Source organism: Sceloporus occidentalis, unplaced genomic scaffold (assembly GCF_023333645.1).
Source record: "Sceloporus occidentalis isolate IW3139 unplaced genomic scaffold, rSceOcc1.0.p SCAF_5, whole genome shotgun sequence".
Lineage (NCBI taxonomy): Eukaryota > Metazoa > Chordata > Lepidosauria > Squamata > Phrynosomatidae > Sceloporus > Sceloporus occidentalis.
The window spans coordinates 66,312,010-66,333,602 of NW_028316985.1; the positions used below are offsets into that span (position 1 = coordinate 66,312,010).

General features: G+C 38.9%; 1 protein-coding gene across 1 annotated transcript; it reads right to left on the reverse strand.

Moving 5' to 3' along the window:
- Positions 1-6,575: 6,575 nt before the first annotated feature.
- Positions 6,576-21,593, reverse strand: TMEM168 (transmembrane protein 168). Its single transcript, XM_089524316.1, has 5 exons — positions 21,506-21,593; positions 17,166-18,430; positions 14,434-14,576; positions 12,356-12,630; positions 6,576-8,377 (listed from the first exon to the last, which is right to left on the reverse strand). The coding sequence occupies exons 2-5, from the start codon at positions 18,300-18,302 to the stop codon at positions 7,830-7,832; spliced, it is 2,103 nt and encodes a 700-aa protein (XP_089380442.1). The 5' UTR covers positions 18,303-18,430; positions 21,506-21,593; the 3' UTR covers positions 6,576-7,829.

Consider the following 21,593-nt stretch of genomic DNA (forward strand, 5'->3'; position numbering starts at 1 on the left):
TGTGTGCATACAAAGCTTCATTTACTTGAAGAGAATCCAAGTTTGTCTCAACAGAAGGAGCACATGGATCATAGCCTGCTGGCAGGTTTGCCTTTTGGCTCGCTTACTCCTCTGGTTTTAATCCAGAATAGTGCTGTTGGTGTTGTTTTAAATCCCCCAAAATACTCACATGCCTTTTCCCCTTATAGATCCCTCCACTAGCTATGGGCCAGGGCTCATTACAGGCCTTTGGTCCTGGTATTTAAGGCCATGCGCTTTAACCTCCCCTAGTATCTGGCCACTTGGCTAGCATGGTATGTATCATTTAGGAATTAAAAGATCCATAGGCAGAGGATTATTGACCATTCTGCCAACACATACAGCTCTTTTAAGGCTGCGAGCCTTTCAGGATCTGGCCTGGCATTTGTGGAACAATCATATGTCTCTCTGCATATGATTCTACAGACTAACAACAGCTATATCTTTTAATTCTTAAACACCAAGCAATGGTGGTCTGGTATGGTCAAGTGAGATGCATCAGGGTGCAGCTCAGGACGAGGGGGGCTGGAAAATCTCAATTACTTTGTTATTTGTAGCTATATTTACATAACCATGAATATGATACAACTTGGCCAAAGTCAATAACAATATGCTGCTAAGGAATTATGGTGAGCTGTTGTGGTGGTTTGAGAGAATAGTTACAGCAGGTGCTTTACATATCTGAGTGAAAGCAATGGGTTCCATCTCAATCTAGAGTCTGTCTTGAAAGGAAGGGGGAAAATATTTTGCTTGTACAATTGCCTATATAGACCATATGGTTATACTGTGCTGCATTCAATTTTTTAAATCTTACCAGTCAACATCCAAAATTATCTGCAAGTTCTCAGACATAGAACAGTAATGTGTGCAGTTTAAATGCATAGACAGTAGATGGTGCAAGGGTGAGAGCCAGCTGCTTGAAATTACAAATGTTAAATTGAAAGGTTGCAGACAGCTGAAGCAGCCACAGAAGCTATTGCATTCAAGACAGTCGCAAGTTATCCACATGGCAATATCAGAATAAGGGATGTTCTTGTGAAAGAGAAGATGTCTAGTAACACAAGTCAATTAAATCTCTTTATTGCCTTTCCCTGTCAGGGAAAGGCTAAGAATTATGCTAAATTTATTTTGGGTGTGAGTGATGATTGACTAGAATCAATATGTGGAGGCATTTACAGGAGTCAAAAACTTTGCCGTAAGAAAGTAAGAGTTGCTATATAAAGAATATAAACAAGATTTCTGCCTCCTTTCAAGTATGGTGAAAGGAGAATTCATTTTAAATCCCTTATCCTTTCATTGGGTGGATTTGAATGAGTCAACTGGTCATTTGCTGCAGTACTAAAACTGTTCTTTTAGTTAGCATGCCCAGCCATTTCGTGACATTCGTTTTTAGGCAAACTGCTACCGAAGAGAGAACAACCCTTCATTTTCTCTGGTAGTTATCTAGAAATACATGATATTATGTATCATATCGTTTCCCCAAACCAGCTATACAAAATTGCATGAAATTGGTCTGCCCTGTCGTTGCTCCACCAGTTTTGAATCCAGCCCAACCCAGGTACACTTGCAACACACACCAGGTCTGTCTACTCCAAAGTATATTCCATTGAGTTCAGTGGCTCTTACTTCCAAGTAAGTCTGTTTCTAAGGTTTCTATCATTTCTATGGGCTTAAGCAGAATGAACTCTGGTATGAGTGTGAGTAGGCTTCCCACAGTTCCCCTGACTTGGTTTGTATTCACAGTTCTGTCAAGCATTCCTGCCTTTAAAAGCAGCATCTCTGTTTTAAAAAGAATTGAACAATGTGACATTAAAACCAGGCATTTCAAGTGGCACTATCCTGATCAACAATACTGCAGGCCAAAGTGCTGGTATACATTGCCTTACTTCAGTGCCCCCCAAAAGCGTACCTTTTTAGCTACTATATATACTTGTCTCTAAGTTGACCTCATGTTTAAACCGAGGGCAGGTTTTGGAGCCAAAGGTATGAATTTTTATATGACCCGGGGATAAGTCGAGGGTAAAAGTTAGGGGCATGTAACAAAGGACGTAAAGGACAAAGCAAAGCAAAATGATGCCAAAGAAACAGTAATTCAAGTTGGTGAACCAGCCCTCCTCAAATCCACACTGTAAGATGTTTTAAATGAAGGAATAAGTTAGAGGACATATCTGTGATTCATAAAAAAAAGAGGTTCTAACAGTGTTATTCTTCTTTGAAAATGTACTTCTGAAACTCAAGGTCAAGCTAGACTATATGTTTATTGTGTATTTTTTGTAGTGTTTCTCATCCAAGTGCTGAGAGAGATGTTTGTCACAGCAAGTGATTCTTCCTCAATATATCTTACATTTAGTGGGGGGGTTTTCTGTTGTGAGCGGTCACTGAAAAATAAAAATGAGTTTAATTTGCAGATCTGATTGAGGAGGCATGTTAACTCTGAAGAAATCCTGTCACGGGAAGGAAAATGAGTTAATTTCTAGGAACAGATATTCTCATTTATATTCGGTTTGACCCTAAGAAACAATTTCCGTTTCAGAAATGATTTATTGCATTTTGTTCAGTTCTCCATAAGCCTCCATGGCAAGGATGTTGATATTTTTTCCCTGCCAAAAATATTAATCTCTGATAAACTCCCCTGCATTCTAATGTTTAATCTCACTTCAGGGAGGCAGTTAAGGAATAACTCTCTGAAAATTTCCAGCTTGAAGTCAACAAAATACTTGTGGAAAGCTATAAAGCTAGAGAAGTTCAGCTATTCATGTTTCATACATTTCATTCTGCACAATTATGACTGAACAAACTTTTGTTCTGTACAACTTCACTAATGTTAGGAAGACTACTATGTTACTAACCAACAACTGGGTTATTACATCTAGTAGAAATATTTTTCTAATTGGAAGTATTTTCTAATTACATTTCTAGTGCATTAATATGCTGCAGTACTCAGCTTGGCAATACAAGATGTTAATAGGAAACTGTGAACAATTACAGATGGTTAGGAAAATTCCACAAGAACATTAACTGTGATTTCTCATTACAAAACAGTTTTCACTTCTATAGTTTTCCTCATTCCAAACGTTGAAATTTATTCCACTTTCAGAAACCACTTCATAGAAAGAAAGCATTAATTACAAAAGAATCAAAGAAACTAATTATGATAAAGCCGTTAAGCAAAGTAGTTAAGAATGCAGTCTGATACACGTTCACTCAGACATAAGCTCATCTGTGTTCATAGCACAGGTTATGGGCTTTATTTCCAGGAAAGCATACCTCAAATTCCACCCTAAAACAAGTTAGTCCAAAAGTAGTATCACCTGCCAACTTTTCTTCACCTGAAGCCAATAACTGCCTTACCGGGTCAAAGAGCTTTAGCTGGTGGTGGGGCAGGGGTTAGGCATCTCCAGCAAAACTGCTGTGCAGTGGAAACAGCCTTTTATTTCTCTTTACCACAGAACTAATACCGATCAGCTCTTCCATGCAGCTTCTAAAAACAAAGGAATATGAATATGCCCTTAGCACAACTGGTATTTTGGCACTCTGATGAACCAATACTCAATGTCCAGAGGTTCCAGTTGTTTGAGAAGCACTGTCAAAGGGTATCCAGAATAAGAAACCACCCATTTATTAGCAAATATTTTTCTTTCACATGTTGCATTTCCACTGGACTGAAACTCAAGGAGTGGAGTTCAGCACTGTGGCTCTAATTCATCCCCCCTCCAAGAGTATTCCACAAACAAACATGAATATTCCAAAGACTCACTGCTTCTTAAATGCTGATCCATCAAGCTGAAACAAATTATAAAGGACTGATATCAGATTACTGAACAGATGCCAGGAAAAAGAGGTTTTTTTTAAAGCCATGCCAATTCATATTACAAAACCAAAGTAAGCATATCTTGACTGCAGCAGTGCATCTACAGCACAGTACTATGGTGCATAATACAGAGCTGTAGTATTGATTGTACAGTTGGCCCCCTATTTCCATGGATACTTTATCCACGGCTTGAAAATATTTCAAAAATATATAAATTCCAAAAAGCAAACCTTGATTTTAATATTTTAGGTAAGGGACACCATTTTACTAAGCCGTTGTATTTAATGGGACTTGAGCATCCATGGATTTTGTTATCCATGGGGTCCTGGAATCAATCCCCAGCGGATACCAAAGGCCCACTGTATATGCATGTCTTTATTTCCACCACTAGTTTTGTTTCTGGCTGGACAGACAACCAACACAGGGAACCTTTCCACTGAAAATCAATAAAAATATCTTTTTACTATTTCTTACCTAATCAAATAATCACTCATCTACAGAAAATTCCAGCTAAATAAAATAGTTATTTAAAAGTAACACCTCTCTTTGTTTTGCTATCCATTTTCCAGAACAGCAAGGAAAAAGGTTTAAGAATACTTCAGCTATTGTGATTTATATCTTGATACAATATATATATATATATATATATATATATATATATAGAGAGAGAGAGAGAGAGAGAGAGAGAGAGAGAGAGAGTACCAAGAGAGATAACTGAACATAGGACTGGAAAAGCAAAGTGTAAGAAGAATCATACAAAAGAGCCATATATATTTAAATTATACTTTTATAGAACAAATACAAATTTAAAACCCTGAATGGTAATAAGGAAGTTTTTCAAGAGAAATGTTATCCACTGCTGGCAATAAACCCTTTAAACACACAGGTTTAGCTGTTAAATCAGTTTAGCATTTTACAAACCCAAGGAAGCACAACGTATCCAAGAGAAATGTTAACTTTTCAGTACTAAAGGAAAAAGGCTTCAAAACATCACTAAAGAAATTGGAATAGATGAAAGTGCAATTGTCACAGAAAGGAAATGGTGTAACCTTTTAGCAGAGGTTGCTTATCTATCTGCTTTCCAATTAAATGCAAGACATTTAGAGGATTCAGCATTTGCACATTATTGGAGACGAGAGTATATAAAAGAGGACAAATAAAATGTAACGAGTCAAGATAATCTCTACCTAGAAATATTTCAGTCTAAAACAATGTTGTTTTTAAAAATAAATTTATGGGAAACAACATTGAAAATCACTTTCAATCTGTTTTTTTGAACTCCATGCAGCATGGTGTTACATACGCCCATGTAAACTAATCATCTGGGTTGAAGATGATAAATCTTGGTGCAACCTTTTCCAAAATCATAGTATTTTAGTCTTCTTCTTCAGCCCAAGGCAAAAATATTTTCGTTGATCTTGTTTGGACTTACTTAGGACATAGACCGGCTCTAAAAGCCGGCTTCCTGGTGGTTTGCAGGCGTGTTGTTTAGACGCCACATGCCCCCAAGACATTTTGAAGCTGAACAATTAATCAGACGGCGGTGGCTTCAAGACATGTTGGGGCTGTGGCGTTTAGATGCCACACCCGGAAACTGCCCTGAATTCTTACCACTGTTATTTGAGCCAGATTCCTGGTGGACTGGGGCTGCAGCATATGCTTGCTGTGGCCCCAAAGTGTCTTCATGCCTGCCTCTTCTACCTCTTACATGTGTAACAATCATTACATCTCCCCTAATAAGCCATTATGCTCCCAGGACTATGCTTGCCAATGTCTTAGCAAAATGTGTACCCAGCTCATTTTGGAATATCACACCTGACATTTGATCAGATTTCCATTCCATTTTAATAATCATGGAGGGCCCAATACCCCAGTGACTGTGTTGCACAACCTGTAGCTGATTTTAACCTGCATCTCTGATCATCTCTACAAGTAAATTGGTTAGCTTAGGGCCACAAGGTTTCTACAGAGTATTAGTGGAAAGGCAAAAGAAGGAACTACCTCCCATAAATTCATGATCATTTGAAGAAAGAGGCTTCTTGTGTAGCAAAGCTCACATTGATGAGATTTTTTTGTTACATGGACATTTCCAAAACCTGTTTGTCTGGACATGAGAATTAATCTTAATATATCAAATAGTGAATATTTATTTAAAAGTGCCTGTTAAAAATGTTCACAGCTGAAAAACAGGTATGAAACACAGTTATAAAATAAATTTTCATTTTAAAAAAGTAAATACAAGAATCTGGATGTGATCCGTTATGTTTAAAAATAATTATCAAAAGTTTTGTCTTGGTATGCATGTTTTCACCATGCCTTATTATGTACAGTTTGAAAGAGCTTACCAATTAAACCTCTCCAGTAAAGGAAACTAAGGCCTGTTGCAGACTGCCAAAATAAAGCTGCTTTGGGTCTCTTTGGAGGTATGCTGTTTAAATGATGCATGCAACCTACGAATCTGGAAGCTGCACCAAAGCTGCACTCCAGTGCTTAGGAATGGAGTATGGCTTTGACGCAACCTCCAGACTCTTAGGACCCATGCATCATTTAAATAGCATACCTCCAAAGAGATCCGAAGCAGCTTTATTTTGGCAGTCTGTAACAGGCCTAAGGCTCTATACAGACAGGCCAAAATAAAGCTGCTTCAGGTCATTTTGGAGGTATGGTGATTCAATGATGCATGGGTCCTAAGAGTCTGGAAGCTGCACCAAAGCTGCACTCCAGTCCTTAGGACTGGAGCATGGCTTTGGTGTGGCTTCTGGACTCTTAGGATGCATGTATCATTGAAACACGATACGTCCAAAGTGACTCGAAGCAGCTTTATTTTGGCCTGTCTGTATCAGGCCTGTTTGGGATGGGCAACAGTGATTATAAATTTAGGCTAGAGCAGAATGCTAAAACTAAAGGTGCATGAATATAGGTAGCTTTTAGTTATGGAGCTATCAGTCTAAAAATCTAAGAGCTGGAAATATTCAGAAGGAAGATGCAGTGCTTTAATGTCAGTTTTAGATTAGCACATTTTCTAGCTCATGTTGTAGGCATGTTTCCACATTCATCTTTACAGTTAGCAGGATTAAGGCCAGAGTCTGAAGCCAAAGGAGGTAAAATCAGATTGTTTTTCCCTACAATCAAATTCCTTTTATTCCCTTATGCAGTAAAGATAATTTGTTTCAGTACAATCTGGCTGCCACCAAATAAACAAAGAAGAAGGCAGCACTGATTGGATACAAAGTCCATTTGTTTGAATTCTACAAATCATGAGCTGCCTACTTTTGAATTAAGGATATTACATATGTTGAAACTAGTAACCAATTTCCAAAATGAAAAAACAAGGCTGAAATCCTGATGACACCTGGAAATAAATGTATCAGTAACGCTTACTCCTACATATGTATGTTCAGGATCAGGGGTTTGACATAGTTACATGTAGAAGCTTCAAAGAAAGCTATTAACCTTACATTCACTTAGTGTGAACTCGACTGCTGAGCCTTACAGCCACCTACTAGACAGAGTTCTCTGGTTAATTTTGGTTTATTGCCCTTTGAAAAAGCCTTGAAATCCACCAAGGCAAAAGGAGCCTATAAGCCAGCTCCTCTCTTTTACACCGGAATCAGGACTCATGTGGCTATATCTGTCTACAGAATGGCAGTCTAATAGTAAAAGAAGAATAAGGTGATTTTTGCTATTCTGACCAGACCACTCCAAAGCAAACAAGTGCACACACCTTTCTCTCAAGTGCATGAGTGTATTTAATGGCTTTTAGATCATTCAGATCCAGCTCAGTAACAGTTTTTAATCAGTAACTATACTGCCCCTGTTATTTAAAGAAGTTTCTTACCCTTCACAAATATTATAGTTGCTCAGGATAATGAGCAAATGGAATATAGCTACAAAAGTAGCAATGGTTTTTTTTTGAAACAGTAATCTGTTACAAATAAAAGTTACAAGTTCGTCATGTTTTCAAGATCTAAGAGCTCACAGTTCTGGTCATCTTTGGTTCTTAAGATCTGACAAGTTTGAAGCCTTGTCCTGTGTCCAATACTGTGGGAAGAAACCAATTCATTTTTAATCTTTTCAAACACCGAAAACACACTTTGCAGATCCAGAAAAGATTAAGACCACAGAACCAGTTTGCCAGGTGAACTAGTGGGTAGGTGATGCGTGGGAAATACATCATCCAGTGTTTGGCAACATCACTTTCAGTTGGCAAGTGTAAAGTATAGTCACTCCATCGTTTTGACACTCCATAGATGGCTTTCACTGTGCGTCCCTTTTCAAACCAGCTGATGTCACTGTCAGGATTACAGTTGTATTCTACCCATTCTCTAGTAAAATCACCAAGATGAGGAAGGTCTGCTTCTTCTGTGTCTACCACTTTAGCCAGTTCTGCTCCTTGAACTGCAATATACTGGTCGCTGACTTTTCTTACTTCTTTAACCCAGGGCTGAGAGTTCTCACAGTCCAACACTATGATAAGTCGTGAACAGAAAGAACCATTCTTCTCCCTCCACCATTCGAGAAGTGTGTCAAGACGTAGTGCATCGCCACCTGTGGCAAAACAGAAATATAGGTGTTACAGAAAAAAATGAATGCAACACAAACTAGTCAGATCATTTAAATCAGTCTGTCTGTCTATCTAGAATATTTATATCCTTCCCTTCAGCAAAAAGCACCCTAGAACACTTTACAAATTGTAGATTTGACAGTTCCCTGCCCTCAGGTTTACAATCTAAATAAGATAGGAAACATAAGCAGAAGGGAATGGCAGTGTGGGAGCAGATTAAGTCCAGCACAGAAAGAGGAACAAAAATATTATTATATATACTCTTTCAGCAACTGGGATGACATGGACGAATGCTTTCCTGAAACAAAAAAACTTTTTTACTAAGCTGGAATAATAATAGGATATCTCAGCTATCTTGACTGGTGGTAACTCTGCTAAGAATGACACATCCAAGGAACTTTTGTCTTGGTTGCCTTGCAGGTACCTCTCAAAGGGTTGAAGGTGGAACTTGGAGAAACTTTGGCATCTGTGATAGAGAGCTAGGAATACTGGCCATAGTTTACATGTAGCACAGACTGCAGGAAAACTGTTTCCAGAAGTTCAAGGAGGAGGTGGATAGAATCTCATAGCCAGAAAGTCTTTAAAAAAGAGTACAAGAAGCTTTGTAGATGTTAAAAAAAAAAATGAAACACTGAAGGCAAAAATCACAAAATATTCCCATGAGGAGGAAAAAACAGGACATTCCTAAAGATGTTAGCAAGCAAAGAGTACCCTTGATGCACTGAGACTCAAAAGGGATATATATCTAGAAAATGGAAGGAGCAGCATAATAGAACAGCCCAAATCTGTAAGAATGATGCAGGGAAGGCCAAATCACAGAATGAGCTGAAGTTTGAGATGTTAGAAACAACAAAAGGAGCTTCTTTGACCATGTTCAAAACAAGAAAGGGATACATCCAGTGCTCAGAGAAATAAGAATAACAATTGATGGAGAGAAGGCAGGGCAGAACTATCAAGAGTGCATTAGTTGTGTATGGAGCCCTGATGGCGCAGTGGTTAAATGCTGGTACTACAGTCACAACGTTGTGAGTTCAGGCCCACAGCGTTCCAGGTTGACTCAGCCTTCCATCTTTTCATAGGTCGGTAAAATGAATACCCAGCTTGTTGGAGGAAATTGGCTAACACACTGTAAACCGCTTAGAGTGCTTAGTTCACTATGAAGCGGTATAGAAATGTACAGTGCTATTATGTATTCCTGCATGATAGGGGCTTGGACTACACGGCTCTTTTGGTCCCTTCCAACTCATAAGATTCTATGATTTTACCTATCTCTTATTTTATTCATCCTTTCCCACAAGGGAAATGGGGTTCACCTTTAAACCCATTGAACCCACCCACACAAACAGGTTATGTGTTGAAAAACCAGAGATGGACAAAGTGTTTCCCTCTTCAAATACCTGTAGAGAGAAAAAGTGAATGTGGAGAAGCTACAGATAAGTCAGCGAAATGCTGATACTGGGCAAAATTCTATAATGCATTATTCAATGGTTGGCTTGAATACCTAGAGACTAGTGCTGATGATAGAATGGTTTCTGCAAACATGGTTTCTGAAAAATATGGGGTAAAGTTTCCTCTCTCTGTGCATGTGCATATGTGTACACACACACACACACATTCATATAAATCAAAATGTGCATTGCATGCTATACGTTTAAGTGGTTCCACAGCTATTTAGGGAATCACACGCAATGAGTGCTCATTAATAGATCTGCATCACTGTGAAAGGAGGTCTTAGACAGAGCACAGAGCTCTGTCCAGTGGTGTTCATTTTTTATGACTGAGTTAGATTAAAATGTAGAGGATATACTTGTCCATTTACCCATGTGACAAAGCTGTAAACTCTTGCACTTAGCTATAAAAGCTCGAAAGACACAAGTAGAGGGCAGGAACAACCTGATTTGGCAGCAACATACGTGGAAGGAAACTAGCTTTTTAAATGCATTACAATGTGAACATCAGCCAGCAGACCTATACACTGGCTAAAACCAAAACAAAACACTAATGCAATCTTATGCTGCCTTAACAGAAGCAAAGGCCTGAATTGAATTCTTAGTCCCCACTAAAAGAGAAACATTGAAACAATAGAACTTAAACAAGTGTTTTTATCCAGTTCTCAATTATTCAGTGGGCCTAACCTACTGGGAACTAACAACTGGATTTGGGCTACAGTGTCCAAATAAAAAGTAGAGCCGGCCTTCTGTATCCATGGATTCAACCATCCATGGTTTGAAAATATTTAAAAATATATAGATTAAAAAAAGCAAACTTTAACATGTTATACAAGGAGCATCATTTATTACACCATTACATTTAATGGGACTTTAAAAAGTGTGTTTTAAAAGTGTATCAGACTTCTTTTCTATTGCTCTCAGTGGTAACAGCAATTTGATAAGAGAATTGCCTTAGGAGTCTTTGTTAATGGAGGCATTTAATGAGAAGCTGAACAGCCATCTGTCATGAATGCCATAGCTCCATTCTGCTTTTCAGAGACTGCACTGAGCAGGTTGTTGGACTTGATGACCTCCATCCATGGTCATTCTCAACTTTATGGTTCTCCCCCAAAACAATACAAATTAAATATATGCTTGAATTTAAATAACTATATGCACACTGGTGCTCTCTCATCCTTTCTCCCTCTGCACACCTTCCTTCCTAAAGATTTAGAAATTCTTCACAACTGTATATAATATAGTGCAGGGAATACAGCTAAAGTTTCAGAGGAAACTAATACTCACAGGTAGGGCAGTTGGAATTAATAATAATAATAATAATAATAATAATAATAATAAGTTTTATTTATATACCGCTATTCCAAAGATCATAGCGGTGAACAGCAAGTAAGCTAATTAGCAAGTAAGCTAATTTGCCCCCAACAGTCTGGGTACTGTTTTTTGGCGACCTCGGAAGGATGCAAGCCTGAGTCGAGCTTGGGCCCTTTTGCTGGTCTTGAACTCGCAACCTTGTGGTTTTGAGTGAATAGCTGCAGTACAGGCATTTAACCACTGCGCCACCAGGGCTCCTTCACTGTGCCACCAGTGACTAAGTGTCACATCTACTGCAGGATAAACAATATCTTGTCTAATAAGACGTAATAACTAGATACACTTGTCTAATAAGACGTAATAATTAGATGCACTAATCACAATGAAACTGAAAACTAAGCAAACTGATCCAAAATCAATCTGTCACTAGTACTGTATTCCTTTCCTTCTTTTAACTGAATTGTATTTTCTGTCATGAAAATATGGGCAAGTTCTTAAATGCAAGCTTAATGTATGATTCCATTATGGAACCTTCTCCTATTTCTTTGGCATCACTTTCAATTTCATATCTTAAATAAAATCACTTTCAATTATGGGTTATCTTTTCAGACAATGTAGCCTGCATTATTTTTAGCAACTCCTTGCATTTTCCATTTTTCACTCTGTATGACATGCTAGAGTCTTCAGTTATATCAATGTACTCCTATTTGCTTTCATATACTTCTAAAGAATGAAATAGCCTGTGAATGAAAGTCACAAATGATGCACAATGTCAGCACAACAAAGAACAAATCTCATTCTGTGATATGGTTGGTAGGAATGTTCTCCTAATAATGGTAAAACTTGAAAGATTTCTCTTTGTATACTTCAAATGAATTAGAAGCTTGTACAGTTAGTTTTCAAAATGGAAATCATTTAGTCAAAGTTATCATCTTAAGCTTTATATGAGAGCCTGCAGCAAATTAGTTATCATATGAACAGAAGAGGCCAATAAACCATTTTGCTTCCTCCACTTCCTTTCACCAAGTGTTAGAGGCAGTTGTTGCTTACATAGTTATAAGGATTCAAGCACATGCATCTTTGAATTCATGAATAAGCAGTATCAAATGCCAGTACAAAAAAATCTGTACCATTACACCTAGGTAGGATACAACCTGTAAGAATACACACATTCAAGAAAAGACAATTAAAACCAATTACCTGCCAGTGCCCATTCCCCAGAGCTGTGAGAGTGGCCACTGTAATATAACACATAGGTATCATGTCTGGGTCCATCAGATGTTCGAAGTTCAAGAAATGATTTCAGCTTAGAATGAAGAGTATCAAAAGAAAGTCCACTTGTGGAATAGTCACAGCCATAAGTCTCAATCATGTGATATGCAAAAAACCTTTGAATGGCATTAAGCATGCCTGTTGATCTCAAATTTAGCTCCTGTACATGTTCAGGTGGAAGCAATGTTGGTTGGCCATCAGGACTGTGTGAAGGGGAAAGGGGGGGGGAGAGAAATGATCATCAATTAATAAATTAATGATATGCATAAATAATGGTATTGTTTCTTCATGACAGTTTTTCACTTTGTTGTTAACTACTGTCGAGTCAACCTCATGTTATGGAAACCCACTGAATGAGAAACCTCTAAATCACCTTGTATATGCTATAGGCAGCATATACATACAACAGACATTGTATTGGAGCATCGTAGTAAATATGAAACTTTCTATAATTTCCCTGCCATGCCCTCTTTTATACAGAGGACAAATCTTTGTACAGAGGAGCATTTAGCCCAGACACTGGTTCTCGACCTCACTATGGACTTGTTATATTCAACAATGGAACAATGACTGTCTCAGTCTAGAAGAAAATCACCCATCTTCTATTAACTGAGGCTGCATCGCCACTTTAGAAATAATCCAGTTTGACCCCACTTTAACTGTCATGGCTCAATGCTATGCAATTCTGGGAATTGTAGTTTGTTGTAGTACTTGAGCTCTCTAACAGAGAAGGCTAAATGTCTCACAAAACTACAATCCCCAGATTTCTATAGCATTGAGCCATGTCAGTTAAAGTAGGGTCAAACTGGATTCCTTCAGCAGTGCGGATGAAGCCTCAGTGAGCTATTTGACACTGCCTTCTAAACAGAGTTCAGGAACTGATTATCCATATTTTGTTGTCCATCCTTGAGCCCCCTTTGGTTTCATGTCTGGTATTGCTTAACTTCCCAACTTTGCCATTCAAAAATATGAATTTCCATAGCATAGTAATGACAGGTGCTAAAGTCAATATCTAAATGCAAAAATAATGCAATATCATATTTAAATCTAGAGAAAGTCCTTGAACACCCTCTGTGTTCACAAACACAGCCTGATCTGACTTACTGGTAATTTTAAGTGGGTAGCAGCATATAAAGTTCTTTTCATTTCAGAACAGCAGCAGTAGCACATAGTGTTTTATAGTACAACTTGATTTTGGCAGGACTTTTAATAGCCCTAGCATTTTTTTTGTCTAATTGGATGCTGTGTTAGTATAATTTAAGAAGTGCATAGAAGTACTGATGACAATCAGTCCTTTTATTGCAGTTACTACTAAAATCTGCTGCACTATAATGAACAGAGAATTATAGCATGCAGAGTCCTTTTAGAACAGACTAATTCACTTTAATAAAATGGAACACTACACCTTTTGACTCAAGGCATGTTTATTTAGTAGATAATTTGTCTTAAATATTTCTGTTCTCAAAAGGTTTTAATGTACTTGTCATTAAAAAATTGTAGAGGGTGGGGAGATAGATAAGTTACCTTGAACAGACATATTTTTACATGTAAAATTACTAATGTTAAAATTCTCTCTGAATGTCTTGATACTTTTTTTTGGGACAGCAAATCAAAAGCAAGAGTTTTTGTGAAGCTGTTTTATTTTCTGTAAGACTAAAAATGTGTCATCTTTTTCCAAGCTGGCATTTGGTTTCCACTAGCTCTAAACTTTGTATTCATAATTTATTTATTTGAAGATTCCAGTACAGAATAAGAAGCAGTCAAAATTTCAACCTTTTCTCCAGCCTAAATCTTAAAAGAGATCTGATCTATGCCAGGGTCTTGCAGGTTAACTTACATGACAAATAATTACATCTCCATGCACACCACAATTATATCATTTTTAGAAATTCATGCAAATCTAGTCAATAAAGTAATATTTAGCTAGAGAGATATAAGCTGATTTAGTTACATCAACTATAGTGTAACATCTGTGTTAACTGTTAACTTGTAAAGCATTACAATACCTGCAGAAATTTGTAGGAATCACAACTGCATAGCCAACACATGTTCCTCCCAAACAGTTTCCCAGTTCATGAAATAGGCCATGAGCCATGGATTCAAGAGGCAAAACAATAAGAAAAACACTCATGAAGATTCCATTGGATTTCTACAAAAGAAGATGCACATTTATAATCACATTAGAGCAGTGCATAAATATAAACATTTCAAAAATTTAACTTGGAGCTTTTCTTCCACCACCCTAAACAGAAGTGATCAGGTCTTGCTTTGCAAACAAAACAAGATAAAACTTTAAAAACTTACAAATGTAAATTTCAAACAATGCATTTTAAACATAGATTGACATATATGTCTTGTGTGTTCTTTTGAACTGATGTATGTTTTAACTGATGTTGTGTTCTTAACCAATGTACATTTGTTGTTGTTTCCTGCCTCAATGGATGGACAGAGGCGGATAAGAAATAATAACAACAAGAACCTGATTACAACCCACAGGTTTAGAGAAACAGCTGAATTCACCATAAACTTAATCTAAAATATGATTGCCTTCATCAACAAAGAAAATTAATCTGGTCCTAAACTCAATCTCCTGTGAAAAAGTCTGTATATTCAGTGTGGATTTACAAATATCACCCCTGTAGAAGTATGTAAAGATTTGCATGCACAGTCATTACACCAGACTTCGTTAACTAGTTAAATATATTCATAATTTATTTATTTGAAGATTTATATTCTGTCTTTCTGATTCCAAAAGGAAGCATTCACAGTGGCTCAAATGTTTTACACAAGTGGGCATGTTAAGGCAAACTTGAAAAGGGACTGTAGATTAGTAATTTAATAAGTCTGCATTAAAAGAATAAATGGAAAGGAGGATAATTAACTGCTGCAGCATTTTTAAACAATTCAAAGTTGAACTATTTATATGACTGTCATCTCCACACTGATGTGATAGTGGCAGCTTTACTCATGACATAGGGGGTGATACAGACAGCCGCCTCCATAGTGCCCGTTTTTGCCCCTCGTTGGTGCCATGCCAACCCCACAGTGGCACCAATGCGTGCCCTAAAAAGAAGCCGCTTAGAGAAGATTCTTTTTAGAAGCGCCATAATGGTGCTCGTGCGCACTGACGTTGCTGCCTCCGTTTGGATGGGGGGACGCTCATGCGTCATCACGCACCCCGTGGGCGGGGCGCCACTGGAAGGGCTGGGTGCGTATGGACACCCAGCTCTCCGGAGCCCTAAAAGTCCCACAACAGCACTTTTGGCCACCTGTACTGGGCCATTATTAGGCTTCCAATTAAATATGAAGCTTTACATTGCCCATGCAGACTGAAAGAGAATCTCTCTTTTCTTTAGAAAATACAAGAAAGCAAAACATGGAGCCAAGCTCAGAGGCAACATAAATATTATGTCTCAAACCTGCAGGAGAAACTTCATCTGCCAATCTCACCCCGAAAATCTAGCCAATTCCACCAAGGTATGGAGTTTTGTGGCACTGGCAAGGCTGGTGTTGAAAGATAATACATCCAGCCCCCTTATGCCAGCAACCAGTGGTACTCTCACCAGAAGCAAAATCCTTGCAACTCACTGGCACAAGGTGGGTTTCAGGGACATTTATGATTGTGGCAATGGTACCACAATGGTAAATCTGAATTGGAAAGGTTGTAAGCCAGGCTTATGACTTTATAACTGACCAACAGGATGCCAGCCATTATTTTTTTATGTTGAATTAGTAATTCTGACACTGTAAAAACATACAAGTCTGTTTAAGACAGGTGTTTCAAAATATATAAAAGCCAGTTTCCAAATTTGCTACACATAAGCAGCTCATCAATACAATCTGGAACAGCAATATACAGACAAGTGCCCACTTCAGAATAATTCTCACTTAATTTTTTGGGACTAAATTAAAAATGGACAAGGAACAGATTAACTCTGCGAGGAAGTTGCCATTTGTTCCTGGGCTACACAACATGTTGCAACAGGAATAAAATTCCATCCACCAGTAGACTATCCACTATCTATTGATAGGGATACCACAGACTCTACACTCTGTACAAAGCCCATCAACTCCCTATTAGTGCAGATAGGATATACTGTACATTGTTCTCAAGTGAAGGGTTCAATGCAAGCTCAATTTTCCTCTTACATATACACACTAATAACAGCCTACTGGTAGTTAAATCCAAACTACTATATAAATGGAAATTGTTAAAATGTGTCTTCACTGCAGTGCAGTAAACTTGCAGCATTAGTGATTCTTGTAAGCTACTATAAAGATCCCTCCATGGTATCATGTAAAATAGCTCAGCTATGCATCTCAGATGTTTTTGTTATACACCAGAAATTCAGATGTACTGTAAGTGGGACCTTGGTATCCATGGGGGTTACCAAAATCCACAGGACACCCAAACCCATGGATGCTCAAGCCTGCATTGTCCCCAATGGCGGCACGTGATACAGCCACACAACCATTAGGGACAATGGGACATCTGATGAAGTCCCATTGTCTCTAATGGCGGCATGGCTGCATGCATGCACCACCACATGGGACAACAGGGGCTGGCCCTAATCACAATGTGGCCACATGTAGGCTCCACCAATGTGAACAACGCAGGCTTGCCATTCATGGATGCTCAAATCCACAGATGGCAAATTCACGGATACTGAGGTCCTACTATATAATCTCTCCTGTCAAGACAAGTAACAGGATGTGATGTAAAAGCATTGTAACATACCTGCCAACACACAGCACCCAAAACAGCTGTTGAAATAAGGCTGAAAAAGACTAGCCGCTCTGAAATTAAACAAAAATGACGCATTCCTTTAGAGGCCATGACTCTATCAAGGCTGTTGTTCTCTGCCCTGTGTGTATAATAGATTCTGTGGCAGTCATTTAACTTGGTATGAAATCCCCAGAGAGTTATAAGAAAAATTATGTGGCAGACCATCCAGAAAATGCCAAAAATAGAAAAACCTGGTATCACAAAATACCAACGATCCAAATCACCCAGTTTAAGAGCTGACAAAATGAAAGAAATAAGTTCAATAAGCCCAACAAAAATGACTGAAAATCTTCGGCAGACTCTACCACGATATAAATAAGGTTTCCAACGTTCTGTTACTGAAAGTCCACTGAAGTAAATGTCAAGAAAAGGATCTGTTACTAAACAGCTAAAAAAGCATCCCAAGGCAAATGGATTGGTTGGTATGTTTAAAGATGGAAAAAATAATAGAGAAGCAAGGACTCCAAAGATCACCAAATTGGGAATTGCTAGGAAAGACTTCATCCGCAAGTCAATAATCAGCATTGCCAAAGCCACAACCAGTAAGATAATGCTCATGGATTTTTCTACTAACATAGTAGTGCTGGCGATTGCAAATCCAACAAGCTCAAGAAATTCAACCGTTGTCAGCAATGTGGGTCGATGATGAATGCAGCCGCATATTCTTTGCACCAATGCGTATAATATTCTTATAATTATTGAGGAAAGTAGCAAATATTTGGTTGCCTCTTCCTTCACATCATTTTTAAAAGAATCATTATCAAGAAAACAAAGAAGGCCAATTAAAAATCCAAACCAAAGATTAGAGAGACTTAAACTTGCTGCTTCCATTGAAAAATAGTAATAAAGTATACTGGCAATCCCAAGAACAAAAAGTCCCAGGATAAATATTACAAGTATTAATGCATCCGCAGTCTTCTCCCACCTGACATAAAGGCCCATACATATTGCAACCAATAAATTAATTCTGGCTAAATAGCCCAGATATCGGACAGAGGAGTGCATGTTCACTTCTCGGTTTGCTTCTTCCAGTCTTGTCATTGCTGTATAGAGACAATGGCTAACACAGTAACGCAATGATCTACACATGTAAGCTGGCTAGTAGGGCTTGTATCCACTTCAGAAAATAAGTGTCTGAATTTCATCTACAAACTCTGATGCAAAATCAGCTTTCTTGAATATACGTTCCTCAATAGTTGTCTCAGATTACTGAAATCCTGTAAAAACAAAGATAGTAATATCAAGATGCAGAATTTGTAAGATTTGCAGATGCTGGCCTAAATGTAATATCATAACAGTGCTCTTTCCCTCCTTTTTGGATCCCTCTAATCCCCCCCCCCCCAAATTTCTCCAGAGCATGATGCATTACTCTCAATGGTGCTAAATGATTATTTGTTATTTAGCTACAAGAAAGGAACATGACTAGCCATTAAAAACTGTTCCAAAGAGTTAACTGAATGGGTGACGATGAACTCTTGGTTGTTCTAGTGGAAGCATATCTGGTGCCACAACCACCCTCTGGATATTGCAATAAATAAATAAATAAATGCAAGTTTTAAATCAGATGTGTGGAACATTCAGGGCAAGGGTGACCAACTGAAACCTCCCCACAAGGATCCCACTCCAAGTGTGGGTGAGGTCAGAGGCATTCTCCCTCCCCTGATGTCATTGGGTCCCCAGTTGGTACTCCTATTGGAATCAACTGACATTCTGTTGATGTCACTGGATCCCCAGCTGCTACTTCTAGTGCTTTAATTTCTTGCCCTGCACAGGGAAAGCAAGGAGTGGGGGTTAAAGTGCTTTGAGCTGACACCTGACTTACTCCGTCCTCATCATATCTTTGGAGAGAAAAGGGGATGTTCCAGTCCTTTCCCATGCTGGGACAGACAAACAAGAGTGTCGAATTCACTTGGAGACAAAACAGCAGTGATGCTGGATCCCTGGCTGAAGTGCCAACTGGAGAAGTTCAGCAAGGGACCTGGAGATGGCAAGGGACATGGCATCACATCCTGAAATTCTCCAGCACACAGAGACATGGACATCCAAAGCCCACTCCCAAAGCTTCCCACATGGGCTCTAAAACTTTAAATATGCAGGGCTGGTTTTTTTTTTTACAACTTACAGCATAATTATTTGTCTCGATTTATTTTTTAAATTTTGACTTGTGATAATTAGGTACAAGTTTAATCCATAGCCTTTTTTTATTCATTTAAAACTCCAAATAAACATTTACAAGTTAAAGTTTATCTCTTCTGGGGTGACATGAAACATCTCACAGTGTCAGTGACTAACTTACACTGAACTAGGATACACTTGTGCAACGATACGGAGAAACAGACTTCTATCCGCACAGACAGCATAGGTAGCTGAGGTGGTTCATATAGGGAAAGAAATTCCTAAAATCAGTATATGTGTATATACATATATGGGTATGGGTATGTATTTAAAAAACACAGAACAGTTATTCACAATTGATTTTTTTTGTCCCAGCAGCACCTGGTACAAGATGAAACCTGTTTAGGGCCTAACAGGATCATCAAATTAAAGTTGCACAATATCACACTTCAAATGTTACAAATGTCAAGCTTTGGAGATTGAACATCATCCCCAACCTGCTCTGCTGCCTGTTCTGATTAGCATCCGATCTGATAAAAGAGTTCTGGAGCAGCTGAAAACTGCTCACTATTTTACAAGACAGTCATCCCTCCCTATTTGCGGCTTTGATATTTGAGGATTTGATTATTCACGGCTTTGATTAATATGTTCTCTCTAGGAATATCTAGGTCCTCCAGTGCAACTCTATGGTCAACTGTAACCAAAAATCACACTGAAAGACCTAGAGATCCCTAGAGAGAATACTCTACTAGGCCTTTGTAGCTCCTCCAGGGCAGTTCTGTGGTCAGTGTCTGTCGGACATCAACCACAGAGTTGCACTGGAGGACCCAGAGATTCCTAGAGAATGGTGTTTTTGTTATTTGTGGGTTTTCCATATTCACGGGGGTCTTCTGCCCCTAACCCTAGCGAATATGGAGGGACAAGTGTATTTTGGTGTGTCCCAAATAGAGTGCTCACTCTCCAAGGAGGACGACGACATCATCATCATCATCATCATCATCTCCAGACTGAGTCTTAAGATCTGCAGTGGAGGCTTTCTCTTAGTCCCACAGAGCGCCTTCTCTGTGGCTGCTCCCAAACTGTGGAACTATCTTATGATATTTTGATGCTTCCCAAACACAGACCTCCTTCCACAGGAAGCCATGTCAGCTCCTGCTCTCTTTTTGCCGGCGGTTGAAGATAGTCTCATTTAGACAGATGAGATCATATGAAATCGGACATCTTCAGAGTGGTATGGCTGTGGGCCTTATTATTTAGACAGGCTTCTGGTGTGTGGATTTGACTTATGCAGTCTGTGTGTGTGTAATCGGTGTGCTGGTTGTCATGCCTTAATGTTTTAAATTTTTTAAATTGTTTTAACCCTGCTGTGTTTTCAACGGTTAAGTTTTAATATTAGTATCATTTTTTAAAATGGCAATTAATGTTTAGTATCCTTTTAAAAATTATTGCAGATATAAATCTAATTTTTAGATTGTAAGCCTGAGGGCAGGGAAATGTCTAATTTAAAACAACGTAAGCCACTCTGATAGCCTTTTGGCTAAAGAGGAGGGTATAAATACTATTAATTAATTAATTAATTAACTAACTAATTAACTAAAAACTCCAAAGCTTTGCAGGCAAGCTGGATACTGCTTGGGAAGGTATTGTCCTGAACAACTATAGTTCCTTAATGGAGGAAAGGCAAAGGACTTTAGAAATGAAGAGATGAATGAAGGCAAAATGGGGAGTCTAGGCAGGAAAGCCTGGGTGCCTCCTTCCTTCCTTCCTTTTGGGGGAGGATTCAAAGACCAAGCCCTGTTAATATGGAAAGTGAGTCTGCCAAGAGACACTGCAGTCCATGAGACTAAGAGAGAGGAGTTGGTGGCAGGAGCTTTCCTAGACCTGAGCCTGCTTCCTCAGAGTTCCCATAGCCTTGAGGCAGGCGAAGAGTTACAGCGGTCCCAAACCGGGTTATTATTTCTCCAGTGTGGATGCAGCCTGAGTCCTTTACTCCAGGACCTGTCCTCCATTTTAGCCTCCTGTCCAGGGCTGGGAGGCATGGATTTGCACAAACCAACTCTCTCTCCAGACCCACACCCTTCAGCTTCTCCTGGCCAAGGAGGACTGAGACCTTTCGGTTCATCGAGCCTAAAAACCCCCGTCCCAAGGCGCCCCTCTCCCCAGCAGCGCTCACTCACCCAAGGCCACTTCCGCTCAAAACTTCCCCTCCCGCCGCCATTTTAGCCCGTCCTCCTCAGAGGGAGTACGGAGGGCGAAAGGGCTCCC

What these genes read in the sequence shown, in the direction of transcription:
- TMEM168 (XM_089524316.1), bottom strand. Translation starts at nt 18,302, where the DNA reads ATGTGTAGATCATTGCGTTACTGTGTTAGCCATTGTCTCTATACAGCA. An exon ending in TGGGTGCTGTGTGTTGGCAG is followed by an intron (nt 14,577 to 17,165) that starts GTATGTTACAAT and finishes CTTCTTTTGTAG; the next exon opens with AAATCCAATGGAATCTTCAT. An exon ending in ATTCCTACAAATTTCTGCAG is followed by an intron (nt 12,631 to 14,433) that starts GTATTGTAATGC and finishes CCCTTCACACAG; the next exon opens with TCCTGATGGCCAACCAACAT.